General features: G+C 30.4%; 2 protein-coding genes across 2 annotated transcripts; one reads left to right on the top strand and one right to left on the bottom strand.

Annotated features, from left to right (window-relative positions):
• Positions 1-2,153: 2,153 nt before the first annotated feature.
• On the bottom strand, positions 2,154-5,291 carry EIR1 (Auxin efflux carrier family protein). The gene is made up of 6 exons (XM_047295896.2): positions 3,875-5,291; positions 3,395-3,671; positions 3,213-3,298; positions 2,939-3,096; positions 2,768-2,844; positions 2,154-2,584 (listed from the first exon to the last, which is right to left on the bottom strand). Exons 1-6 carry the CDS (start codon positions 5,103-5,105, stop codon positions 2,518-2,520), a joined length of 1,896 nt encoding a protein of 631 aa, XP_047151852.1. The 5' UTR covers positions 5,106-5,291; the 3' UTR covers positions 2,154-2,517.
• A 9,057-nt stretch (positions 5,292-14,348) lies between these two features.
• On the top strand, positions 14,349-15,908 carry LOC124823659 (putative WRKY transcription factor 17). Its single transcript, XM_047295917.2, has 3 exons — positions 14,349-15,111; positions 15,187-15,312; positions 15,464-15,908. The coding sequence occupies exons 1-3, from the start codon at positions 14,432-14,434 to the stop codon at positions 15,639-15,641; spliced, it is 984 nt and encodes a 327-aa protein (XP_047151873.1). The 5' UTR covers positions 14,349-14,431; the 3' UTR covers positions 15,642-15,908.
• Positions 15,909-21,227: the final 5,319 nt, after the last annotated feature.

The following is a 21,227-nucleotide window of genomic DNA, read 5'->3' on the forward strand; positions in this document are numbered from 1 at the left end:
AAATCGAATAACCTTTTTCCCACTAGGTCTACCTCATCTTTAAGTGTTCAACTTTCCTTTAAAAAAATACAATTCCTTCAATATATATTCTTGAAGTTCTTACAAATATGATAATAATACTTGCCCTAAATAAAAATAAATGAATGGGATTAAACCATCTTATCGTAAATGATTAATATAACTAATACTTACAAAAATTACATCAATAATTCATGACGAGGTTGTTGAGATGATTTTATTTAAAGATAACTTAAACCGTCTGTTTGAACTGAAGAAAGAAGAGTCATATTTGAAAAATTGAATATGTATATATTCAAGGCGCGGTGCATTTGTCTGCTGCAAATTTTATGTGTTGAATACTTTAATCATAATAATAACAACATCTTGGATATGATGAAATGCACCTTCTAAATTAGCTTAGTCCTTGAAAAAGTAAACATTGCTGCACTTGTTCAGAAGCAAAAAAAATGCAATTCACTTGGTCTAAAATTGATTTACATAACACACAAACAAAGAAACACCCACAGACCAACAAATAAAGCAATTAGGGTTTCCCCATTTAGGTCAGGGCTCTCGCTGTCATTGGATGCATTATGTTCTCTCCACTGTCTACACAAACTGTTCAAATCCTTATTTTATTCAACAAATGTGTGAAAGGTTCCACCAACTGGGACAACCTTCATGTGCAACACTGCCAATTTCCAATATGTTAGTTTCCACATTGAAAATAACCGAGACAAGACACCCCTTTGGACTTCCACGTGATTAGTGACCAAGACAAAGTGTTAATCTCAAAATAAACTAATACGGAAAACCACTTCTTCTTAATCTACACCATTACGGTGCTTGTATGTTTCTTAAACCCTATCGTGGCACACGCACAGGATGACCTTAATAGTATCATTTCATCAAATTATAAGGAACCTCAGCACATGTCATGTTTCTGATCTAATCTCATTAGTTTCATTAATGGATTTTTCTTGTCATATTTCAAATACAAACCATTCTTTTCATTCCTCTCATAAATTCATCACAATCTACTCGGGATTATGATTTTTAATCAAAATTGTCAGATGACATGGCTCTATGTGCTGTCTGCAATTTCCAAGAAACTCAGCCAAGTAATATGCTCAAATTTAGCGAGCAGACTCCTTTTATTACTTTTTCTTCCAATGAATATTTAAGTAATAAATTGACGAACATGTACCTTGCTTATTTTTTTTATAGATGTAAAAAAGTTAATAAGAATAATGTTAGATCCATAGCATCTATGCTACTCTTTGTAAATAGTAGAAGAAATTCTTCACGACTCTGATACTAGCCAGAGTCATAATAAGTATAATTATAACGAAGTTGATTACTTTAATCGCCAAAGTTGTCGGGGCCTATATCATTCATTGCATGCATCATTAACTGTGACATGAATAATGGCTCTCCGAACAAGACAATTCATTGAAACTTTAATAAAATGAAACTGTTGGTATATGTGTCAAACATGTGAAGTTTTCAGTATTTATTATGTTGAACAGGATCCCAATGACAGTAACCAAACTTTTTTGGAAAAGGCAACCATTGGAACGATGCACTGAAGCCACCCTGCTTTTGATCTTCAATCTACTCATCAATTTTACTACTAGTAGTTTATTTATACATAGTACATATATATATATATATATATATATATATATATATATATATATATATTTATATGTTCGTTCAGATATAGTAAACAATACTGAAAAAGCCAGCATTACCATGCGTATATAATGCTTTAATTGTATTGATCCTTCCTCGATACATGCAACGTTATATATAATTTTCTCGTAAAACTTATACTAAAAAAATCAGAATATATTCATGTAGTATGTGATGACCAGTATGTATTTATTGCTTGCAAATAGAGTCTATATGCTTTTAGTAATTTGCTGATGAGGAACGTTTCCAAATAAGCAATTTCTGCAATCGTTTGAATCTTCAATTGAAAATATTTTATTAAATTGAAAAGAAAATTTCCTGATCAATGAAGGAATTTGAAAGTCAACTCTCCGAAAATTAAATCCTCAGATACCTAATGTGTTTCTTTTCTGTGCGGTTGAAAGGGAGCATAAATGCTAGCTCATTCAGAAGTTCCCTTGTTTAAAAAGCCGAAAGTGTAATTTTAAAGTTGCCCCACTGATATTAGTGTCCCCAAAAACAACATAAAAAAATTGATCTATCTCGCGTCTCGTAGGTTGTATCTCTTGCTTTCCTACCTAACTAAAAGATTTTTCCCTTAACAAATAGAGAGAATTCAGAGTGAGTAAGAAATTTGGAAGAAATCAAACTTTCATACGAATCATAAATAATTAATATATATAGCATTCTACTATATACTATATATAATTTCTCTTTCCCTCTCTAACATCTAAAATCAAATATCTTCTACGTTTCTTCATCCACCCCGCTTGAGCGTGGTGACCTTGGCTTTACGTAGTACGTACAGTTACAGCATCATAATTCTCTTCCTCGCAAGATAGATTAGAGTCCAAGCAGCACGTAGTAGAGTATGGTTATGGGCAATGCAATCAGCATTCCAAATATAACCCTGCACAATTTGCAAACTCCTCTTTAATTTATAATCATAAATTTTCTTTACAATCTTCTTAACGCCAATCTTACATTGAAAATTAAAAAAGGGGGGCAATTTTCAAAAAATGAAACATTTATCAGATCAGGAATATTGAAATCATTTATTTAACCAAATAAGAAACATAAAAAAGACACTTACGCAGTACTAAGAATATCTGCATGGAGATTGTATTCTTTGGCAAACACAAAGGGAACGATACCTTGGGGAAGGGCAGCCTGCAATATATAGACCATATCATAAACAACTTAGAATTATAGACTTTGATTGTAATGGATAGTTGATTAGAGAAAGTTTCATAATTCATTTCACCTGGACAATTGCAACATGCAAAAGAACTCCACGGAGTCCAATGCCTATGGAGGTTGCAGCAATAACCGCTGGACCTGTCAAGAACCTAACAGCCATAGAAAATGCTGCAACAGATTTTCCACATGCAATGATCTTGGGTTGTAATGCCATGAACAGACCTGATTGCAATTAAGATTCCCATCTATAATTTAGCCTTTTTTTCAAACAATCGTATATATGATATAGTGCAGACAGAAAGGAGAAAAAAAATTAATAAAGAGTTCATAACAGGTACCTAGACTGAACATGGCCATTCCTAGACCAGCATCGGACAGTATTGAGATGGAACCTTTTACAATAGTTGGCATTTCAATGTGCCACCTGCATGCATGCACATGAGCAAAATTAAACGATTTAGAGTGACAGCAACAGCGACAGGTAAACGTTTTTTCGTTTTACTTTGAAATTCCTGTGTACCTAAATGATACGAGAGACCATGTGAGTCCCAGAAGACTGGAGTAGGTATTGGGATTTCTTATTAGTTTTCTCCAAACCATGATGAGGATGAGTCTTGTCATGACACTAGCCGGTGGCATCTGTTGGTTTTTGTTTGCATTGCCTTCTATGTCCACCTTCTTCTGGCAGGTGTATGGAGATCCACTTGTGGGATATTTCGCTCCCTCATCCATTTCAAGCTCCTTCTCTCCACTCCCTCTACGACCAGGACTCATGTTCTCAATCAATTCTTGAACAGCTGCATACAAAATCGCACATTTAAAATCAATAAACAAATCAGTCCTAGAAGGATGTTTCATTAATCACAAATACCGCCACTTTCTGACAATTTTAAGGATGTTTTCGGTATGCACATGTATTTGAAATTTACTGATGAAATGAAAATATTTATATTGTTGTGAGTGTTTGAGATATTTTGATATATATGATGTTTGGGGTTACCTTTGGAAGCAATAGTTTCGTGTGGAACAGCCTTGGAAGGATCAACTGTTCCAAAGTCGGTAGAGGCAGCTCTGTTAACTGCATGCCTCAAATTCCCCTCAGAAACCGGCGATGCGCTTGAACTCCAAACAAACATGTGTAACTCCTTGTTAGGTGCGGCACTGCCACCAGTGCTATCTTTCTTTTTGAGGCCACCAGCACTTGTGGACCCTGAAAACATTGGATTTGGAGGTGGGTAAGAAGAAACCAAACCTCCATTAAACAACTCTCCACTCATGCTTCTCCCTCCTCTCTTTTTGTGCATCTTCAACATCTCCTCTTCAAAATTAGAAGTCCTTGGTGTTGCCCCCTTGGAAGATTGCAACGAGTAAACATCACCAATACCACTATTACTCTGGAAACTGTTTGTGTAGCCATGCTTTGGACTCGGTGCCTTGCTTGCAAACATGGCATAAAAGTCTGTTTGATTGAAACTAGAAGCTCTTGGGGTTGGTTCTCTTGATGACTGAACGGAATAGATCTCTACCCCTGTGAGATTAGATGCTCTAGGAGTCATAGAAGTTAAATGGGATTTGTTGAAGGAAGATATCATAGAAGAAGCTGCTGATCTCTTAACCACCACATGGAGCTTTCCATCTTCTCCTATCTCAGCATCAGTTTGCAGTGGCTCTCTACCGTTGAGTGAGACAACATCTGAGTCAACCCTGAAGGAGGTGATGGAGCCTGCAGTCTCAGGGAACTGTTCTGTGATGAGGAGTTTGGCACCTCTATATTCAAACAAGAACAACATGAGAGTGTACCATATGACACTTTGCAGCACCACAATTTGAACCATGAGGCTCCCAGAAAAGTCGCCATACATGGCCTTCAATAGAGGGATCCCCATGACAAGGGTGTTTGGAAGAGTGGAAAGAGAGAACAGGGTGATGGTCCAGTCCAGGCTGCCATGTTTTGTGAAGGTGTTCCATAGAAAGAGAGCACCCAGAATGACAACTTTCTGAAGAGAATCAGCTGCTATGAAGTGGTAGTTCATAGCATAAGGGTCATTGGAGGAGATGAAGTGGAAACTAAGCAGTGGAACTGCAAAGACCGCAACAAAGCGGTTTATACCAGAACATTGATCAGGTGTGAAAATTTTCCACCACCGAACTGAACCATATGCTAATATCATAGCCACGTACAGGGGCACAATAGCCGCGAAAACATCATAAATATCCTTAATGGTTATCATGGTTAACGCAGGGTAGGGTTGTAACTAGGTCAATGTAGACAGAAAGAGAGTTGTGAAAGGTTTTGTAGGGTAGCGTTTAAGCTGGAAAAGAGGGAAACATGACTGAAACTAAGCACCTCTCACCACAAACAACGCCAATAGGCTTAAACCTTCACTGGTAGTCCTCTCTTATAGACACGTCGAGGTTGCTAATTTTTTAAGAAGTGCCACCAATATAAAAAGCAAGAAAAGTGTCACCTAGATCAATAATTAATTTGATGCTATTTATTTTATATGATTTCTGAAATGAATAGAGGTGATTCTCCCACAGAACCCAAAAACTGTGGTTATTTACAGAGAATCGTAAAATATATTTCTTAGAAAGATTAAATCTGGTAATTAAAAAGAAAAGTTCAAGTGGGTTAAATGTAGTGAGAATTAAAGGGTTTTGGATTTTGTACGAAGTGTGTGTGAATTTCATTATATGCCTAACTTGGCGCCATTGTAGTCGTTGATGCACATGTAAATTAGGCCATATTCAGTGATCTGCGGTAGCAGCAAAGATCTTTGAGAGAGAAGAGTATTTTTTTAATGGTAGTGGGATGTGAAGAAGATTCAGACATAAATGAGCTTAATCCTTTTTGGATGTTACAAAGAAGCCAACGGTTCAATCACTGTGCTGCCAAAAACAAACAAGTTCAAACCATGTGATGAAACATTAAAAAAATATTTTTTTAACAATTTTTTTTTTACAACCGCTTACTTGTTATCTTGTGTATGTGTGTGTGATCTTATTGTTTTAATATGATAAAAATCTCATTGCTGAATTTACAATGCTATTATATTATTAGTTGATCAAATATAGTTAGTTTTTATAAATTTTATGTAGGAGATGTCTAACTTTTGTTTGGAGAAGGATATGCTCATATTAATTATAAATATATTTAAACAGGGATATATATTTTGTTTTATGATATATATTGTAAAGATGTTTTTCTACTTTCTATGTACACCTTTAAATTATCTTACACCTTCATGCCGAAATGTCAAAAGAACTCGTCTCTCCTAAAACGAATAGGGGCATGCAGATAGTAATAATACAGTAATAATAACAAAACTATTAATTACATACTAAATAATGCTATTTATATTAAATATTAGGTTTATGGACATTTTTTAAATGTTTGACCCATGAAAATAATTATAAGAAATAGTTTATTTAATAATAAAATAGTTTAACTTTTTTTATCTTGCTCATAATGAAGAAATGTCAAAATCGACATGATTTCAGTCATAAGGATAGCGTAACTCAACTATCACTAAATTGACATAATTTGGGCTCTAGTTAAGTTGACATAATATCATCTCTTATATGATATACTAGGAATAAGAGCATGCATGCTACATCTATTAAGACTGAAAATGATCTCAGCATATTTAACTAAAGTGATATTTGAACATATAACTTTTTAAGGTCTTAAGATACCACTACAGATCAAGATGATCTCATATATATACATTTATTGAACCGAATGTCAATATAATCTCAAATATATTATAAATTCATCTTCTACAATTAAGTTAGACTTACACTATAAAAACACGTGATCTCATTATCAAATCATTTGATAATTTCTCCTATAAAATAGTTTTTTCTTAACAAAACATTTATATTTAATTAAAGGTTTAATAGTCTATTTTGTCTCCAGTTTTGCTAAATAATATCAATTCAGTCCCTCAATTTAAAAGTTTATGAAATTAGAAATTTTACGTTAACATAGTCCCTCCTCTTAAATAGCACAAACTGCATTAACTTTTTCTTTCTCTCCTTCTCCTCTTCTAAATTCCTCTCAAGAAATAACTTTTTTTATTTATTAAACATATTTTAAATTTAAAAATTAAATTGTATTGATTCATCGTACTGTTATCGGCTTAATATGAAAAACTATTTTTTTTATAAGTACTATTGTTTTGACAACCCGTTGGTGGTGTCAAAAAATATTTTTCTTTTTTAAATATGAAAAAAGTTAAAAACTAAAATATAAAAAATATATTATGTTTTTCAACTATTAAATCATTAACGGAAAAAATCTTAAACTTTTTCGGTTGTCTAACCTGAAATAAAATTAAAATATATATATATATATATATAAAAGCCATCAATATTCAAATACTTATTTATGTAAATATAAAGGTTGATTAAACTAACAAATACAAAAGTTATACTATAAATATGTTTGAACAAGCTTTTCTATAAATATTTGTAGGATAAAAGAGTAATATTATCTTTTATATAAAATAATTTACAAAACGATTTTATTATTTTAAATTCTTTTAGGTTATGTATAAACTAGTTTTGTTTAATAAAAGCTATTTTTATTTTCTCCTTTAGAAGTATTAATTAATGAAAATGCTTATCCAAACATATCTCATACAATACTAAGTTCTCATTTGTAAGAACTAACTTAAATATAAGTTTTACTCTAAAAACAGTATAACTTTAAGGTAGGTCATTAATTTGACTTAAAATTAAGTCGAACACAATTTCATGATGTTAAAATCAATTTAAATTATTTATATTTTTCATATATGAAATGTAAACTATACTTAAATCATTAAACACATATATAAACAATTTTTGTTAGAATAATATACCATTAAATACTTCAATAAATTACTTAAGTTTGTTTTAACTTAACCATATCATTTAATTTCAAGACTGATTTATAGAATTGTGTTAAATATTGAAAAAAATATTATTGTTGACAATAGTATTAAGTATTAAATATTCAAATCTAATGTTACTCATAGCAAAGAATATTTATGATATATAAGAAAAAACAAATATGATAATGATTTTGACAAGACTAAATTAAGTTTTAAGTAAATTATAAATTTGATAATTTTAATTGAGTTGTTATTGAATAACAGAATATGTTAGACAAATAAATCTTTAAACATTTAATAAAATTAAAAACTAAATTAAAAATATTTTAAATTTGTGATACTTAAAACTTAATTAAATATTTTTAAAAAGTCAAATTAAGTTTAATATAAAATTAAGAAAGATAGAATATTTTTCTAACAAAAACTCTGTACGATTAAATAACTACGGTTGATAAGAGAACAATTTGATTTTTAAATTTAAAATGTGTTTAACAAATAGAAAAAATTGTCGTATTAAGAGAAATTCAGAGGAACATAAGAGAGAGAAAGACAAAGATAACACCGTTTATGCGTATGTAATGAAGGAACGACCCAAAATTTACTAAGTGAGAACTAATTTCACACACTTTTAGAACGATGGACTGAATTGACATTATTCAGCAATAGGCTATTAAATCTTAATTAAAATTTATTAAAACCTGTAAAACGAAATAAAATATCGTTAAAGAAAAAAATAACCCTTAACAAATTGTAATTTTAAATAAATATCAGTAAATTTTGTATACTTTTTTCTAAAAGCGTGTTGGTCGATTTCTTTTCGCCATACTCAACTGACTAACTCATTGGGATCAAGACGTTAGTTAATTAATTAATTAGACGCATTAAATTTATCTATGTTTTCAAAATTACTTCCAATATATTTATTTATTTCAAATACTTTTATTCGTCTTAATTTTTTTAATATTTCTCGTTTTTTATTTTAAAAATGAACTTTTCTAGTTATTGACATATTTTTTTGCTTTTCATTTGTTATGCAAACGAACAGACAAACTAAAATTCAAAAGCACTCTTTGTAAAAAAAAATAAAAATGAATAAACTTTCAAAATAATGGTTGAAAAAAGAAAATCAATTTTTTTCATATAACATTATTCTACAGTGTACTCTCATCCCAAAACCTATTGAAATGGCATACCCCCTAATTGAAAATATTTTTTTCCTATAAACTATAGAATTTATGTATGCTTAAATTGATTTATTTTGTATAAAAAGATCATTCGTACTAAGAAAATTTCTTTATTTATTTTGTTTAAAGAGACGGTTTTTCTAATAATACAAATTGTGCCTTGCCCTTAAAATGTAATAATTTGTCACTCTGTCCTTAGAAACATTTAAAACAGCCGTATATCTCTCTCTCAAATAAAATTATTAATACCACTGTATACCAAATACTCAGACTTAAAATCAATTATTAAACTAAAACAATCTCACGCTAATTAATTTACATGTTTCGCACATTATCGAAACCAAGATAAATCACACGTTCAAAACCTTATGTTAGAGACTGTTTAGATTAAAAAAAAAATAGAAGAAGTTCTAGGAGTATCTATTTAAAAATATCTATACTTCAATAAATAAAAGATCTCTTGAAAACATTTCTAACTATTAAAACACACCCGTAGATTAACATATTTTATTAATTGTTTGAAGCGGAAAGTATAAGGAAAAAAAGGGAATGGTTAAGTTCAAAGTTTTCGTTCAGAACCATAATGAATTGGGCTAGAATTGAGAAATTTGCAAATCAGTCCAATCCATTAAGCTCCATAGTAAAATGGATATTTTAATGAAGCTCAAGTTTGCTTAGTGGGCATTTCTTCCTGCAACCCCTCTTTTCTTCCAGCACTCCCATAAAACCTGCAATTTTCAACTTATCCTTTATTTAAAATATAATAAAAATCCTTGTAACTCTTTCTCTTAATTTTTTCAGATTGGATGTTTCGAAAAATATTTTTGAATCTAAAAATATTTTTTTAAATACTTAATCCAGAATATATTTTTAACAGATTTCAAAATATGTATTTCGAAAGATATTTTTGAATTTGAAAATACTTTTCAAAATATTCAATTAAAAAAATATAAAAACTTTTAAATAGGGTGTTTCAGAAAAAAAAAATAGATTTGAAAATACCTGGTAGAACATCTAATTAAAAAAACATATTTTAAAATAAATATTCTAAAAAATATTTTTGAATTTGAAAATACAACTTTGGAAATATCCAATTTAAAAAATATTTTCTTTTAGTTTTAAAAATTGTTTTCTAAATATTTATTGGGGAATGGTCAATCTGGAACATTTGGACCCAACTATTTTCGTAGAAGAGTTAAAGCTTCTGAGCACAGTGTTGGGAATGGCCACAGGAACAACAATGTTGGAGGCAAAAAGAGATCCAAGAACATGAACGTTGGAGGGGTTTCACTTCAGAGACACGATATCAGTCCAACTATATAAAAGATTCTCTATCCAAAAGTCTTAAGACACTAATGAATCTTTAATCTTTATAGAGTATTCTACTTTCTTGTTTATATTCAATATAGGACTTAAACTAACAATTAGATTTTCAACAAAAAGTTGGCATCAAAGAGGGGTGGAAGGAGGTGAGAAGCCATGGTGGGCCAATTGATCCCAACAGCTGCAACCAGACAGCCGAAGTGGAAGTGGTGGTGACGAGGAAGGTGAGTAGAAGGAGGTAAGAAGTGGAAGGAATTTGGGTGGGTCTGAGTTCTGATGTTTGAGGAAGCTGGAATATAAGTAAAAATGCAATCTCTGTCACTATGAGTGCCACCTTTGGTTGGGGGAGAAACAAGGTAAACATTGAGGGAAATATGATTTTAGGATTTTCAATATATTTTCAATGAAGGTAAAAACCAAAATATTAATTTAAATAAGAAGCATTTTAGTGGATTAACACCTTATTTTGCATTAACTTTTTTGTTGTGCTGACTATATAGATTGTTTTAAAGTTTACACCTTCGTATACATCTATAGAGAATATCTTTAAAAATGACATTTGAAATTTAATTTGATGAGTTTTGTTTACCATTTAAAAAGATAATATTTTCGGAAAATTAGGTTTTTACTCAAATTTAAAAAAAAACATCTTCACGAAGGAGGTAATGCTCTAACGTTTTTAAATTTAAAATAAAAGGTTATTTAAAATTACCATATTTTTTTAATTAAATAATATAATATTAGTAACAACTTAAAAACTATAATAGAAGTATTAAAAAATTGATCGATAACTTTTTGTATGATGTTTTGAGTTATGCTTTTTTTTTTTTTTTTCATTTATAACACTTAAATTTGAGATGGGGACGTTATATCAGTTTTAGTTAGAGGGTGTGAGTTTGATCAAACTTTGAAAAGAGATCTTTATCATATAACACTTTCGATAACGAGGTTCAACTATTGAAATTAATATCATTTCTGAAAAGGAAGTTATTAACCATTGACTGTGAGGTGCAGCCATTGTCTGTTTTTTTTTTTTTTCTTTCTTTCTTTCTGACCTAAGTGTGAATGTAGACCTATAGAATGAGTGATGTACCAAACTTCACTTATGGCGCTTTGAATACTCTTCCCACGTGTTGAGATTTTCGTTGAAACTATAAATTCTATTTGGGCATTATAGTCATTTACTCTTCCTTTATTCAATGTTTTTCGAGTACATCAAAATTATATTAATTTTAGGGAAGCGAAGTTGAAAATAATATTCAACATAAGTTTCGTTAAAGGAAAATGACACTTGAACAACCATTTTTTACAACATTTAGACACGCGCACACGTGTCAAAATCTGAGTGGTCCAGTTGAAAAAATTATATGAAAATGGACCACTCAGATTTTGACACGTGTGCGCGTGTCTAAATGTTGTCAAAAATGATTGTTCAAGTATCATTTTCCTTCGTTAAAATATCATTAATATTTAGAAATATAAAATATTTTTATTTCCCTTTTCTCTGTGATAAAAAGTGTGCGTATATATATTATATTCTTAGGAAAACTACTTTCTACTAATAATTAGTTTATTAGCATGTTTTATAACCCAATTACAATTATTTTATAATTTTATTATTTTCGCAAAGTTTTTATTATTTTTTCAGTGTTTATGTATTTTTCATTTATTAAATGTCTAACAACGTGCTGCCATGTTATATTTTATTAAATGCATAATTATCAAAATGATATCACTTTACAAGAATAAATATAAAAAAACATCTTTTTTCACTATTTTTAATTTTTTTACATGTAACATGTCATTACACATTTAGCACACGAGTAAAAGGTAAAATAAAAAAAAGGATACTAAAATAGAATGAAAACACTTATATGGTAAATTTGGAAAATATATTTTATATGCAATTAAATCTATAAACTTTCTATCTTCACTTCATTTTTTATATATTTACTTTTTTCACGCATTTTCATTAAAAATACCTTTCAGATTATTAAATATCAATTAAGTATATTAATGGAAATAGTATTTTGAAACATGATTTTTTTTAAGAATGTGATTCCTTACAATATAGTATTATATTTAAAACAGACTTTCTATTTGAAATCGTGTATCGTAGGTCAACCACCGTACGATGAAGCCATAAATGGTGGTCCATGTTAAGAAACCAGGAATTGAGGAAAGCACAAAGGTTTAGTTTTCTCCAAGGTTGCAAGAAATGATGAACAAAACACTGGCTAATGGTTGTACAAAAAACGTTGAAAACAATATTGTAGCATATATAAAAACAACGATCGTAAATGTCAACCAAACTTTAATGAAGTTTTGTACGTTGGGCTTCACCTTCTCACCACCAACACGGACTCTGGCTACTTAGATGCCATCTTGTTGACCAAAATACAAAAGTTAGATGCCATCTCCCACCTCTCAATTATTAGCGTTTTCTTTTATTTAATAAAATGGAGATAGTGTACATGTGCGCATGAAAGCATATTAATTATTAGCATAGAATAGAAATATTATCATAGAATAAATTCCTATTAAATATCAACTCTCCAGATCAAATAAAATCAAATAATGTGTATTACTTTCTACGGTGTTAATCCGCGTATTTTAAAACCATCAAGAAAAAATATTTCTATTATATTCCCATATGCGTTGAATTAGAGTGACAAAGAGATTCGGACATGATTTTTTTAGGGTAAACACCATGATAATGTTTATATTCCTGGGTGTTGTGGCTGACCAAAGTAGGCATTGACCTAACACAAGGAATCAAGTTGAGTAAGCTTTCTTACTTTTTTTTCTTCTTTATTGAAACTACACGCATTACTTTTTTCATCGTATTGGGAATCCACGTTAAAATTCAAAATTAAAGTTCCATTCAGTTGCGATCACCATCGATGGATGGTCAACCATTCACAAAAGGACAAAATGGAAAAGGTGAAGGGCGAAACTTCCGAGGAAATCGACATAACTTTATAATATATTTTATCAGTGGAATACACTCGGTGGTATCATGGTATACGTATACGGTAACTAATTAATGCCAAAGTCTACGGAAGTCAACAAGAAAATAGCCTCTTCACTTTTGAAGGAACAATCTTGATTTTCGTTAAACCTCAAAAGCCAAATTCAGAAAACTAATAAACATAAGTGATTTATAGTAGAACTCAAATAGCCAAATATTTGCATCAGTTTCCTTTCTGTGTGCTAAGCAGGACACTAAAGTCAAAACTCATCACAAACTTGTCGTAATAATAACAATGAAGTGGTAGATACGAAATAACATCTAAGTTGTTTTCAATATTAATACAGTATAGTTAGTGCATGAATGCGCTTGAAAATGACAAGATTCTACACACAAGTGCGGCCTTTACATAAACTAATGGTATGCTTAGCCAAAGAGAGAAATAAAGAAAAAACAAAACAAAAGAAGATAATAGCCAAAACAAAAAAATTAGTTTTTTTCTATACTTCGTTGTCTTCCCCCACAGTTTCAACTTTCCAATACAGTGAAAGTTGATGGGCATAGTTATGTTTAAAAGATAAATGAGATATTAAAATGAAAAAATAAATAATTTGTTTTCCCTCTCTTGATTGAGGAAAGTAGGAAAGTAGTAAGTAAAAACAGTAGATGCAATGGCGTTGACCGGGTTGGTTGCTTGGGGTGGGGAAATACTTGAAGACATTAATCTGTTTGTATAAAGGAAGTTGGTGCCTTGACGGTGATGATTTTTTTTCTGCATTTTAATTTAAATTTTGTATGGTGAAGATTGGTTGAATGGTTTGGGAATTTCCCTGGGGGCTTCCAAAGCAAGAAGTGGTGGGACACAGCATCCAGTCCTCCTTTGGAGCTTTACAGTGAGTAAACATTGTGTTTTGTCGCGGCACGCCTTTTTGTGTTATTATTAACAATAGTAATAAATAATGGCATCGGTGGAATAAAAAAGTGAGATTTCTAAACAACATTATTCTGGCCATTACTTCAATTTGCATGCAAAAGCAAAGTCCAACCAATATCCACGCTTCCATTGACGAAGCTTCGTTGACTTTCTCATCCACCCTCTCTTTTATAACCAACCCCCTTCCCCTCTTCTTTCTTCCATCCAAACCAAACCCACACAAAAAACCAAACCAACGCCAACGTAGTCTCTCTCTCTCCAACCCTCCATGGCAGTAGATCTGGCAGGTGTTGCCAAGATTAGGATGGAAGAACAGACAGCCATCGAAGAAGCAGCTTCCGCTGGATTGAAAAGTATGGAGCATCTCATTCGTGTTCTTTCCTCCCAAATCCCTTCCTCTTCTGCTTCTGCCTCTGCCTCTGCCTCCTCCTCTTCTTCCACACACCACCACCGTCTTAATCTCAACCACCTTGACTGCACCGAAATCACCGACTTCACTGTCTCCAAGTTCAAACAAGTCATCAACTTGTTGAATCGCACTGGTCACGCTCGCTTTCGCCGCGCACCTTCTCATTCCTCCCCCTCCCCCTCTCTTCCTTCTCCGCCGCAGCCACACGCTCAAAAACTCACTCTTCATTTTGCAAACCCCAAGGTCAAGTCAAATCCCAATCCCAACCCCAACCCTTCTTTCACGGATTTGTCGGTTTCTCAATATTCCAAGACCAAAGACACCACCTTTAGCATATCCCCTCCCATCTCCACCACCACCTCCTCCTTCATGTCCTCTGTCACGGCAGACGGCAGCGTTTCCGACGGCAAGATCGGCCCCGCCATCCTCGCCTCCGGGAAGCCTCCTCTCTCCTCATCCCACCGTAAAAGGTGTCACGACGCCACCCTCTCGGCCGGGAAAACCTCATCCTCCGCCCACTGTCATTGCTCCAAGAGAAGGTAAAATTCATTTCACATCCGCTTCAATCAATTTCAAACTAAAGGAAAAAATTAATTTTTTTCGCCTTTCAACAGGAAATCTCGTATGAAACGAATGATTCGAGTGCCGGCGATAAGTTCGAAGATCGCCGATATCCCTGCGGATGAGTACTCGTGGAGAAAGTATGGTCAAAAACCCATCAAGGGGTCACCCTACCCGCGGTATTTTTCTATTCTTATCCTTCTGTAGAATTGAATCCGTCAAAGTCAAACATTAGTTTCCACGCCTTTGAACTTTGGAACCCTCGAATGATAGTATTATTTTATTTCTAAGTTTGTCGGAGATTAATTAATTTGTTTTTGGTAATGGCAGAGGGTACTACAAGTGCAGTAGCGTGCGAGGGTGTCCGGCCAGAAAGCACGTGGAGCGAGCCCAGGATGACCCTAACATGCTCATCGTTACCTACGAGGGAGAGCACCGTCATCCGCAGCCGCGTCTGCCGGAAGCTGGCGTGCCCGGCCCCGTGGCTTTCGGTGCTCAGGCTGTTTAAGCGACGGGTAGATCGAGAAAGTGTGAGACCGACAGTGATGAGTGATGAGCGCTGTTTGCAATTAACTGAGGAAGTTGTAACGGTGTGTTGTAACAGTGAGAGAAAAAGAAAGGAAGTTCTTGCAAGCAAGGGAAAGTAAAGAAAAGAAGCAAAGTCAACTTTTGCTTTGTTGGTTGTGACCTTTGTGGACCAGAAGAGTCCTCTACCAGAGGATAAGCACTTTTGTGTAAATTTGACAAAAAATTATGAAATATACTTGTTTTTTTTTTTATCTTTTGAATTTAATTAATCGACATAGTTTATGCGCTCTGGACCAATGAAGAAATTATTCTTAATATTCATAAAAATGGAATTTTTTTGATTGTATTTAGAAAATAGTATTATTATATTGTTGGGTAGGTGCGTGATGTAATGTAATGAAACCCAAGTTGAAAGAAAAGTATAGATTCGATTGGGTTGAAAAGGAGGACGGGGATGAAAGAAAAAGTCAAAGGTGAAGTGAGAAATGGAGAATCCGTGTAACTCGTTTGTGGAGTATGGTGCCACTGGGTCCCACACCACCAGATTCCAATCTAAGTCTTCTGCTTTCCTTCATTTCAAGATATTTCATTCAAATATAACAAAACAAATATCAGGGATAAATATGTTTTTCTTCGAATAAGTTTTTTCATTTTTGTTTTTTTATTTAGTTTATATTCTTTAATAAATTATGTCAATTTAAGTTATTTAACCATTTTTTTAGGTAATTTCTTTTCTGAACATTTAATTTGAATATTGAAAATAGTATCATGCATTATATGAATTTTGCTATTTTCTTTTTCGTTTTTTAAGTATAAAAAAGGAGCTGTTAAATATGACATTTAAACATAAAAAAAATTAAAATAACGCGTTTTCAAAAAATATTAAACTCATTGTTTCGAAATATTTTATTCATTTCGAATTAAAATATCTTATGAATAAAATATAGTTTCAAAAATAATATATATATATATATATATATATATATATATATATATAGTATAACTAATTCATGCGAAAATATACAATGTTAGAAAATACACAATATAAAAAAGACGAATTTTAACCTTTTTTTTATTCAAATATATTTTCCGTCCTGTATTGAAAATATATTTTTTTTTTACAGTGAAAACTTTACTTTTGTCGAGTTATAAATATTTCCAGTAACAAATTAGGTATTTTTTAAGTTAAAACTAGTTTTAAACGCTTATTTACATACAAGTTGATGTTTGTGTATTTGTTTATAAAGAGATTTAGATGTTCAAGAAAAAATAATAAAAACTTTTAAATTTATAATTATGTTTTTTTAAGTATAATAAAAGTGAAAATTGATTTGTAGGTTTAAAAAATTAATATATTTGTAAAATTTATAGTTATGTTTTAAGTATAATCAACGTGACGTGTAAAGGTTCGTTTGATGTATATTATTAGACCCTTCTATTTAATACATCGACAAACTCATCTAATATGTATTGTTAGACTAGTCTAATCAATATATAAATATACTTGTATAATGTGTATGACTAGACTTGTCTAATGAGTGTATGTTCAAATTCTTGTAATAAGTATTGTCATACTCATTTAATCAATGAATGGACAAACTCGTTTAATATGTATTAATAGACTTACCTAATCTATACAGACTTTCGATATACTTGTCTAATGTCTTTTGATATACTTGTCTAATAATTGTGTGGATAGACTCGTCTAATATGTATTATTACATTAGTATAATAAGTGTATTGACAAACTTGTTTAATATTTTCTGCTGTACTCATGTATTTAGTGTATACTTATACTCGTCTAATCAATATATAGAATGACTCATCTAATATTTTTTGTAATACTCATAAGTTAGTTTATGGATAGACTTGTTTATAATGTATTGTTAGACTCCCCTAAAGGTTTTTGTTATATTCTTCTAATCCGTGTATACATAGATTCGTCTAATGTGAATATAGTTAAACTCATTTAATGTTTTTTTTCCTACATTTATCTAATGCATTATTAGATCAATTTAATAAATGTACGTCTAACATATATTTTTATACTCATATAATGACAATATAAATACATTGGTAGTGTATTTTAAAACAATTATTTTATTAGTTTTTTACTCTTATTTTGATCTTCAAAATTTACATTTTCAAGTTAAAATATTAAAAAATAAATTCAAAAATATATAAAAAGTTTATAATATTAAAAAGTGTGATTTTCGGTTTACACATATAACCTTAGTATTTTAATTTAAAATATAATTATTTAAAATCTTATATCAATTTATAGGTGCAATTATTAATACTAGTTCTTTTTATTATTAAATAATATGAATTTAAGTTTTACATACTAAAATTATAGGAAATATTCAACAATAAGAATGTTTATATTATAATTTAATATGAAAAAGATATATATATATATATATATATATATATATATATATATATATATTGTTGTCAATTCTGTGAAGACAAAATTATTACCTAACAAATTCTTTTATATGACACAGTAAACAATTTGATTTATCAATAAATATATATTTTTTTATTAATATTATTTTAAGAAATAGAAGTAATATATACTTTTCTAAATTTAATTTTATGAAATGACTAAGTAATAAAAAACCATAAAGAAAAAAATATGAAAATAAATAGTATAAAAAAATTAATAAATATAAGTTACTTTTGTCTAATATTTTTGTTATATTCATATGTGGTTAAATTGATCTAAAATATATTTATAATATATATACTTAGATATAATAACAAAATATAAATACATTAGTAATATATTTTTATAACAATTAGTTTAATAGTTTTTACTTTTTGGTTTAATCTTATCAAAGTCACAAATTCTAACAATTTAAAAAAAGTTTGAAATAGTAACATATAAATTCAATGTATAGTATTAAGAAATTTGATTTTTTTTATTATAAATATACATTTTAAAACTTTGAAATGAACTATTAAATAAAATCTTTTAAATTTACTCTGTAACAAAAATAATATTTAAAATATTATATGAGTTCTATGTATATATTATTTATGATAATTTTTATTAAATAATATTAATTTGATTTTTACATAACAAAAATATGAAAAATATTCAACAATAATAATATTTATGTAATAATCTAACATAAAAAAAATATAATTTTTTATTCATAATTGTTTGTGAGGTAAAATTATTACATGTCAAATTTTTTACTGTAAATAATTTATATTATTAAAAAGTGTATATTATTTATGAAATTGATATAGAGATTTTAAATTTGAAAAATATTTAAGAAGTAAGATAATCATTAGAAATTAAATGATAAATTTGAAATATATTTCAATTTTATTATAAATCAGTTGAAAAAAATGAAATTGATAAAAGTAAAATATATTTTTTTAAATTTAATTTTGTTAAATGATTAAATAATTAAAAATCATAAAAGATAGTTTTTGGAAAAACTGCCAAAATAATTCGGCTCGACCTGCCAACCCACCATGGGTTAGTCATTTAATGAGTCAATCCAACTTGACTCACTTATTAGCGAGCTAAAAAAATTCAAACCCGACTCGATCCATTACGGGTTGATGGGTTAAATGGGTTGACGCACTTAATTATAAGTTTTTTTTTAAATAAAAAGAATTATATATTTTTTAATTCAAATCTAAATAAATTTCACTCTAAAATGGTGTTAAACTCCAAAGACAATTCAAAATAAATAAAAAAGTATCATACAATCCCAGCGTAATCCAAAATCAACCAGACGAACAAATAAGTTTTGAATATTAATAATTTTTTTATCGCTTGTCCATTTATAACATTAGAATCTTGAATAGATAAATGTATAATATTTTTCTCTCTTGAAACATCTTTTTTTTATCCCCATCTATAATATAATAAAAAATGCTAACTAATAATTTTGAAATATAAAATAATAAATAATTAAATTAAATTAGGTGGGTTGGTGAGCTGGGTTCTAAGTGAGTTGAGTTGAAAACTAACCCGCATAAAAAATTACATTTTCTTCAAATCCAACCCGGCTCAAACCTGTGGTGGGCCGGTTGACTCGCGGGTTACAACCTATTTTAACAGCACTAGTTTATCGACACTTGTCAATATAACATTTTATATTGATAGTTTTAACACTAGTTAGGACATTATCACATGTTCAATAATCAAGAACAGTTAACTAAAAAACATAAAATTTCAATTTATAGTCATATAAACATAACCATATACTCAAAACTTTGTACACCACGAGCATCAAGAAACTACTAGATTGTATTCATAAGATTAATTGGCCAATGACTCAATTCATACAAACCAACTACCTTTGTAACCCTAAATAGTTTTAAGCATACTAAATACCCAATCTCAATAAGACAAGTGGCTAACTAAATCCTAAATGACCTAAAAACAGACTCCAAACATCATGTTCATTCAATATATCATTCCCACAAAATATCACATGTCAAAACCTCCCCATTTAAACCAAAAACTAGTGTCGTCAAAATGGGTTGAAACCGATGAGCCAACCCGGCTCACCACGGGTTTGAGCCGAGTTTGGTTGAAAAAAATGTGAAAATTTTGATGCGAGTCAATTTTAACCCAGCTTGCTAAGAACCCGGCTCGCTCGAGTTGAACCCGTGGTGAGCCGAGTTGGCTCACCAACCCACCTATTTTTCTTATTGAAATCAAATTAATTAAATTAATTATTCAAATCCTATTTTTTTTTATTGAAATCAAATTAATTAAATTAATTATTCAAAACGCACAACCTTTACTTCGTAGTAGAGCTTTTCATGTTGCGTTGTGTTGTTGTCTATCCAAAAGTTCCCCTTTGCTATATATTTTTGTTAACGGCTATATGTAGTTTCTTGGTCAAACGGTTGTGTATGTCTCATTAAACTAAATTGGCAAAATTTTATGCTTGATAGCTTAGAATATATAACAATAGAGTTCTTTTGTTTAATTTTCTTTTATATCAATTGATCCAATTATTACTGTTTCAATTTGATCGATCAAAGTAACATGTTATAAGAATCTCAGAAGAAGAGGGTGAACAAAAGTTAAGTGAGCCAATGAGCCAACCCATTTAACCCACCAACCCGTGGTGGATCGGGTCGGGTTCAAATTTTTTTGACTCGCTAATAAATGAGCCGGGTTGGGTTGGCTCACTAAGTGACCAACCCATGGTGGGTCGGGTTGGGTCAGGTTGGATTATCCGTTTTGACAGTTCTACCAAAAACAAAAGAAAGGATAGATGATACTTAGAGAAACGATAAGGCTTTGTTTAACTTGAATGAATTTGAGGGAGAGTGATTGAATGAATTTGAGAGGATTTGAAGGTAAATTTTTTGTTGTTTATTTGAGTGGATTTGGAGGTAAGTGAGAGTGGATTTGGAAGTAAAGTTTGTGAGAATTAGTGTAGCATTTGATTGACGTGATAGATTAAAAAGATTTACTTCTAAATCCACTCTTACTTACCTCCAAATCCACTCAAATAAACAACAAAAAATTTACCTTCAAATCCTCTCAAATTCATTCAATCATTTACCCCCAAATTCATTCAAT

This window comes from Vigna umbellata, chromosome 1, assembly GCF_029865625.1.
Source record: "Vigna umbellata cultivar VRB3 chromosome 1, Vumbellata_1.0, whole genome shotgun sequence".
Classification (NCBI taxonomy): Eukaryota; Viridiplantae; Streptophyta; class Magnoliopsida; order Fabales; family Fabaceae; genus Vigna; species Vigna umbellata.

Bases quoted from the DNA above. Each gene is read 5' to 3' on its own strand.
- EIR1 (XM_047295896.2), bottom strand. From the start codon at position 5,105: ATGATAACCATTAAGGATATTTATGATGTTTTCGCGGCTATTGTGCCC. The intron at 3,097-3,212 runs GTACCTGTTATG...AATTGCAATCAG, and splicing joins AATGGCCATGTTCAGTCTAG to GTCTGTTCATGGCATTACAA. The intron at 2,585-2,767 runs GTAAGTGTCTTT...CAAATTGTGCAG, and splicing joins GCAGATATTCTTAGTACTGC to GGTTATATTTGGAATGCTGA.
- LOC124823659 (XM_047295917.2), top strand. From the start codon at position 14,432: ATGGCAGTAGATCTGGCAGGTGTTGCCAAGATTAGGATGGAAGAACAG. The intron at 15,112-15,186 runs GTAAAATTCATT...GCCTTTCAACAG, and splicing joins TGTCATTGCTCCAAGAGAAG to GAAATCTCGTATGAAACGAA. The intron at 15,313-15,463 runs GTATTTTTCTAT...TGGTAATGGCAG, and splicing joins AAGGGGTCACCCTACCCGCG to AGGGTACTACAAGTGCAGTA.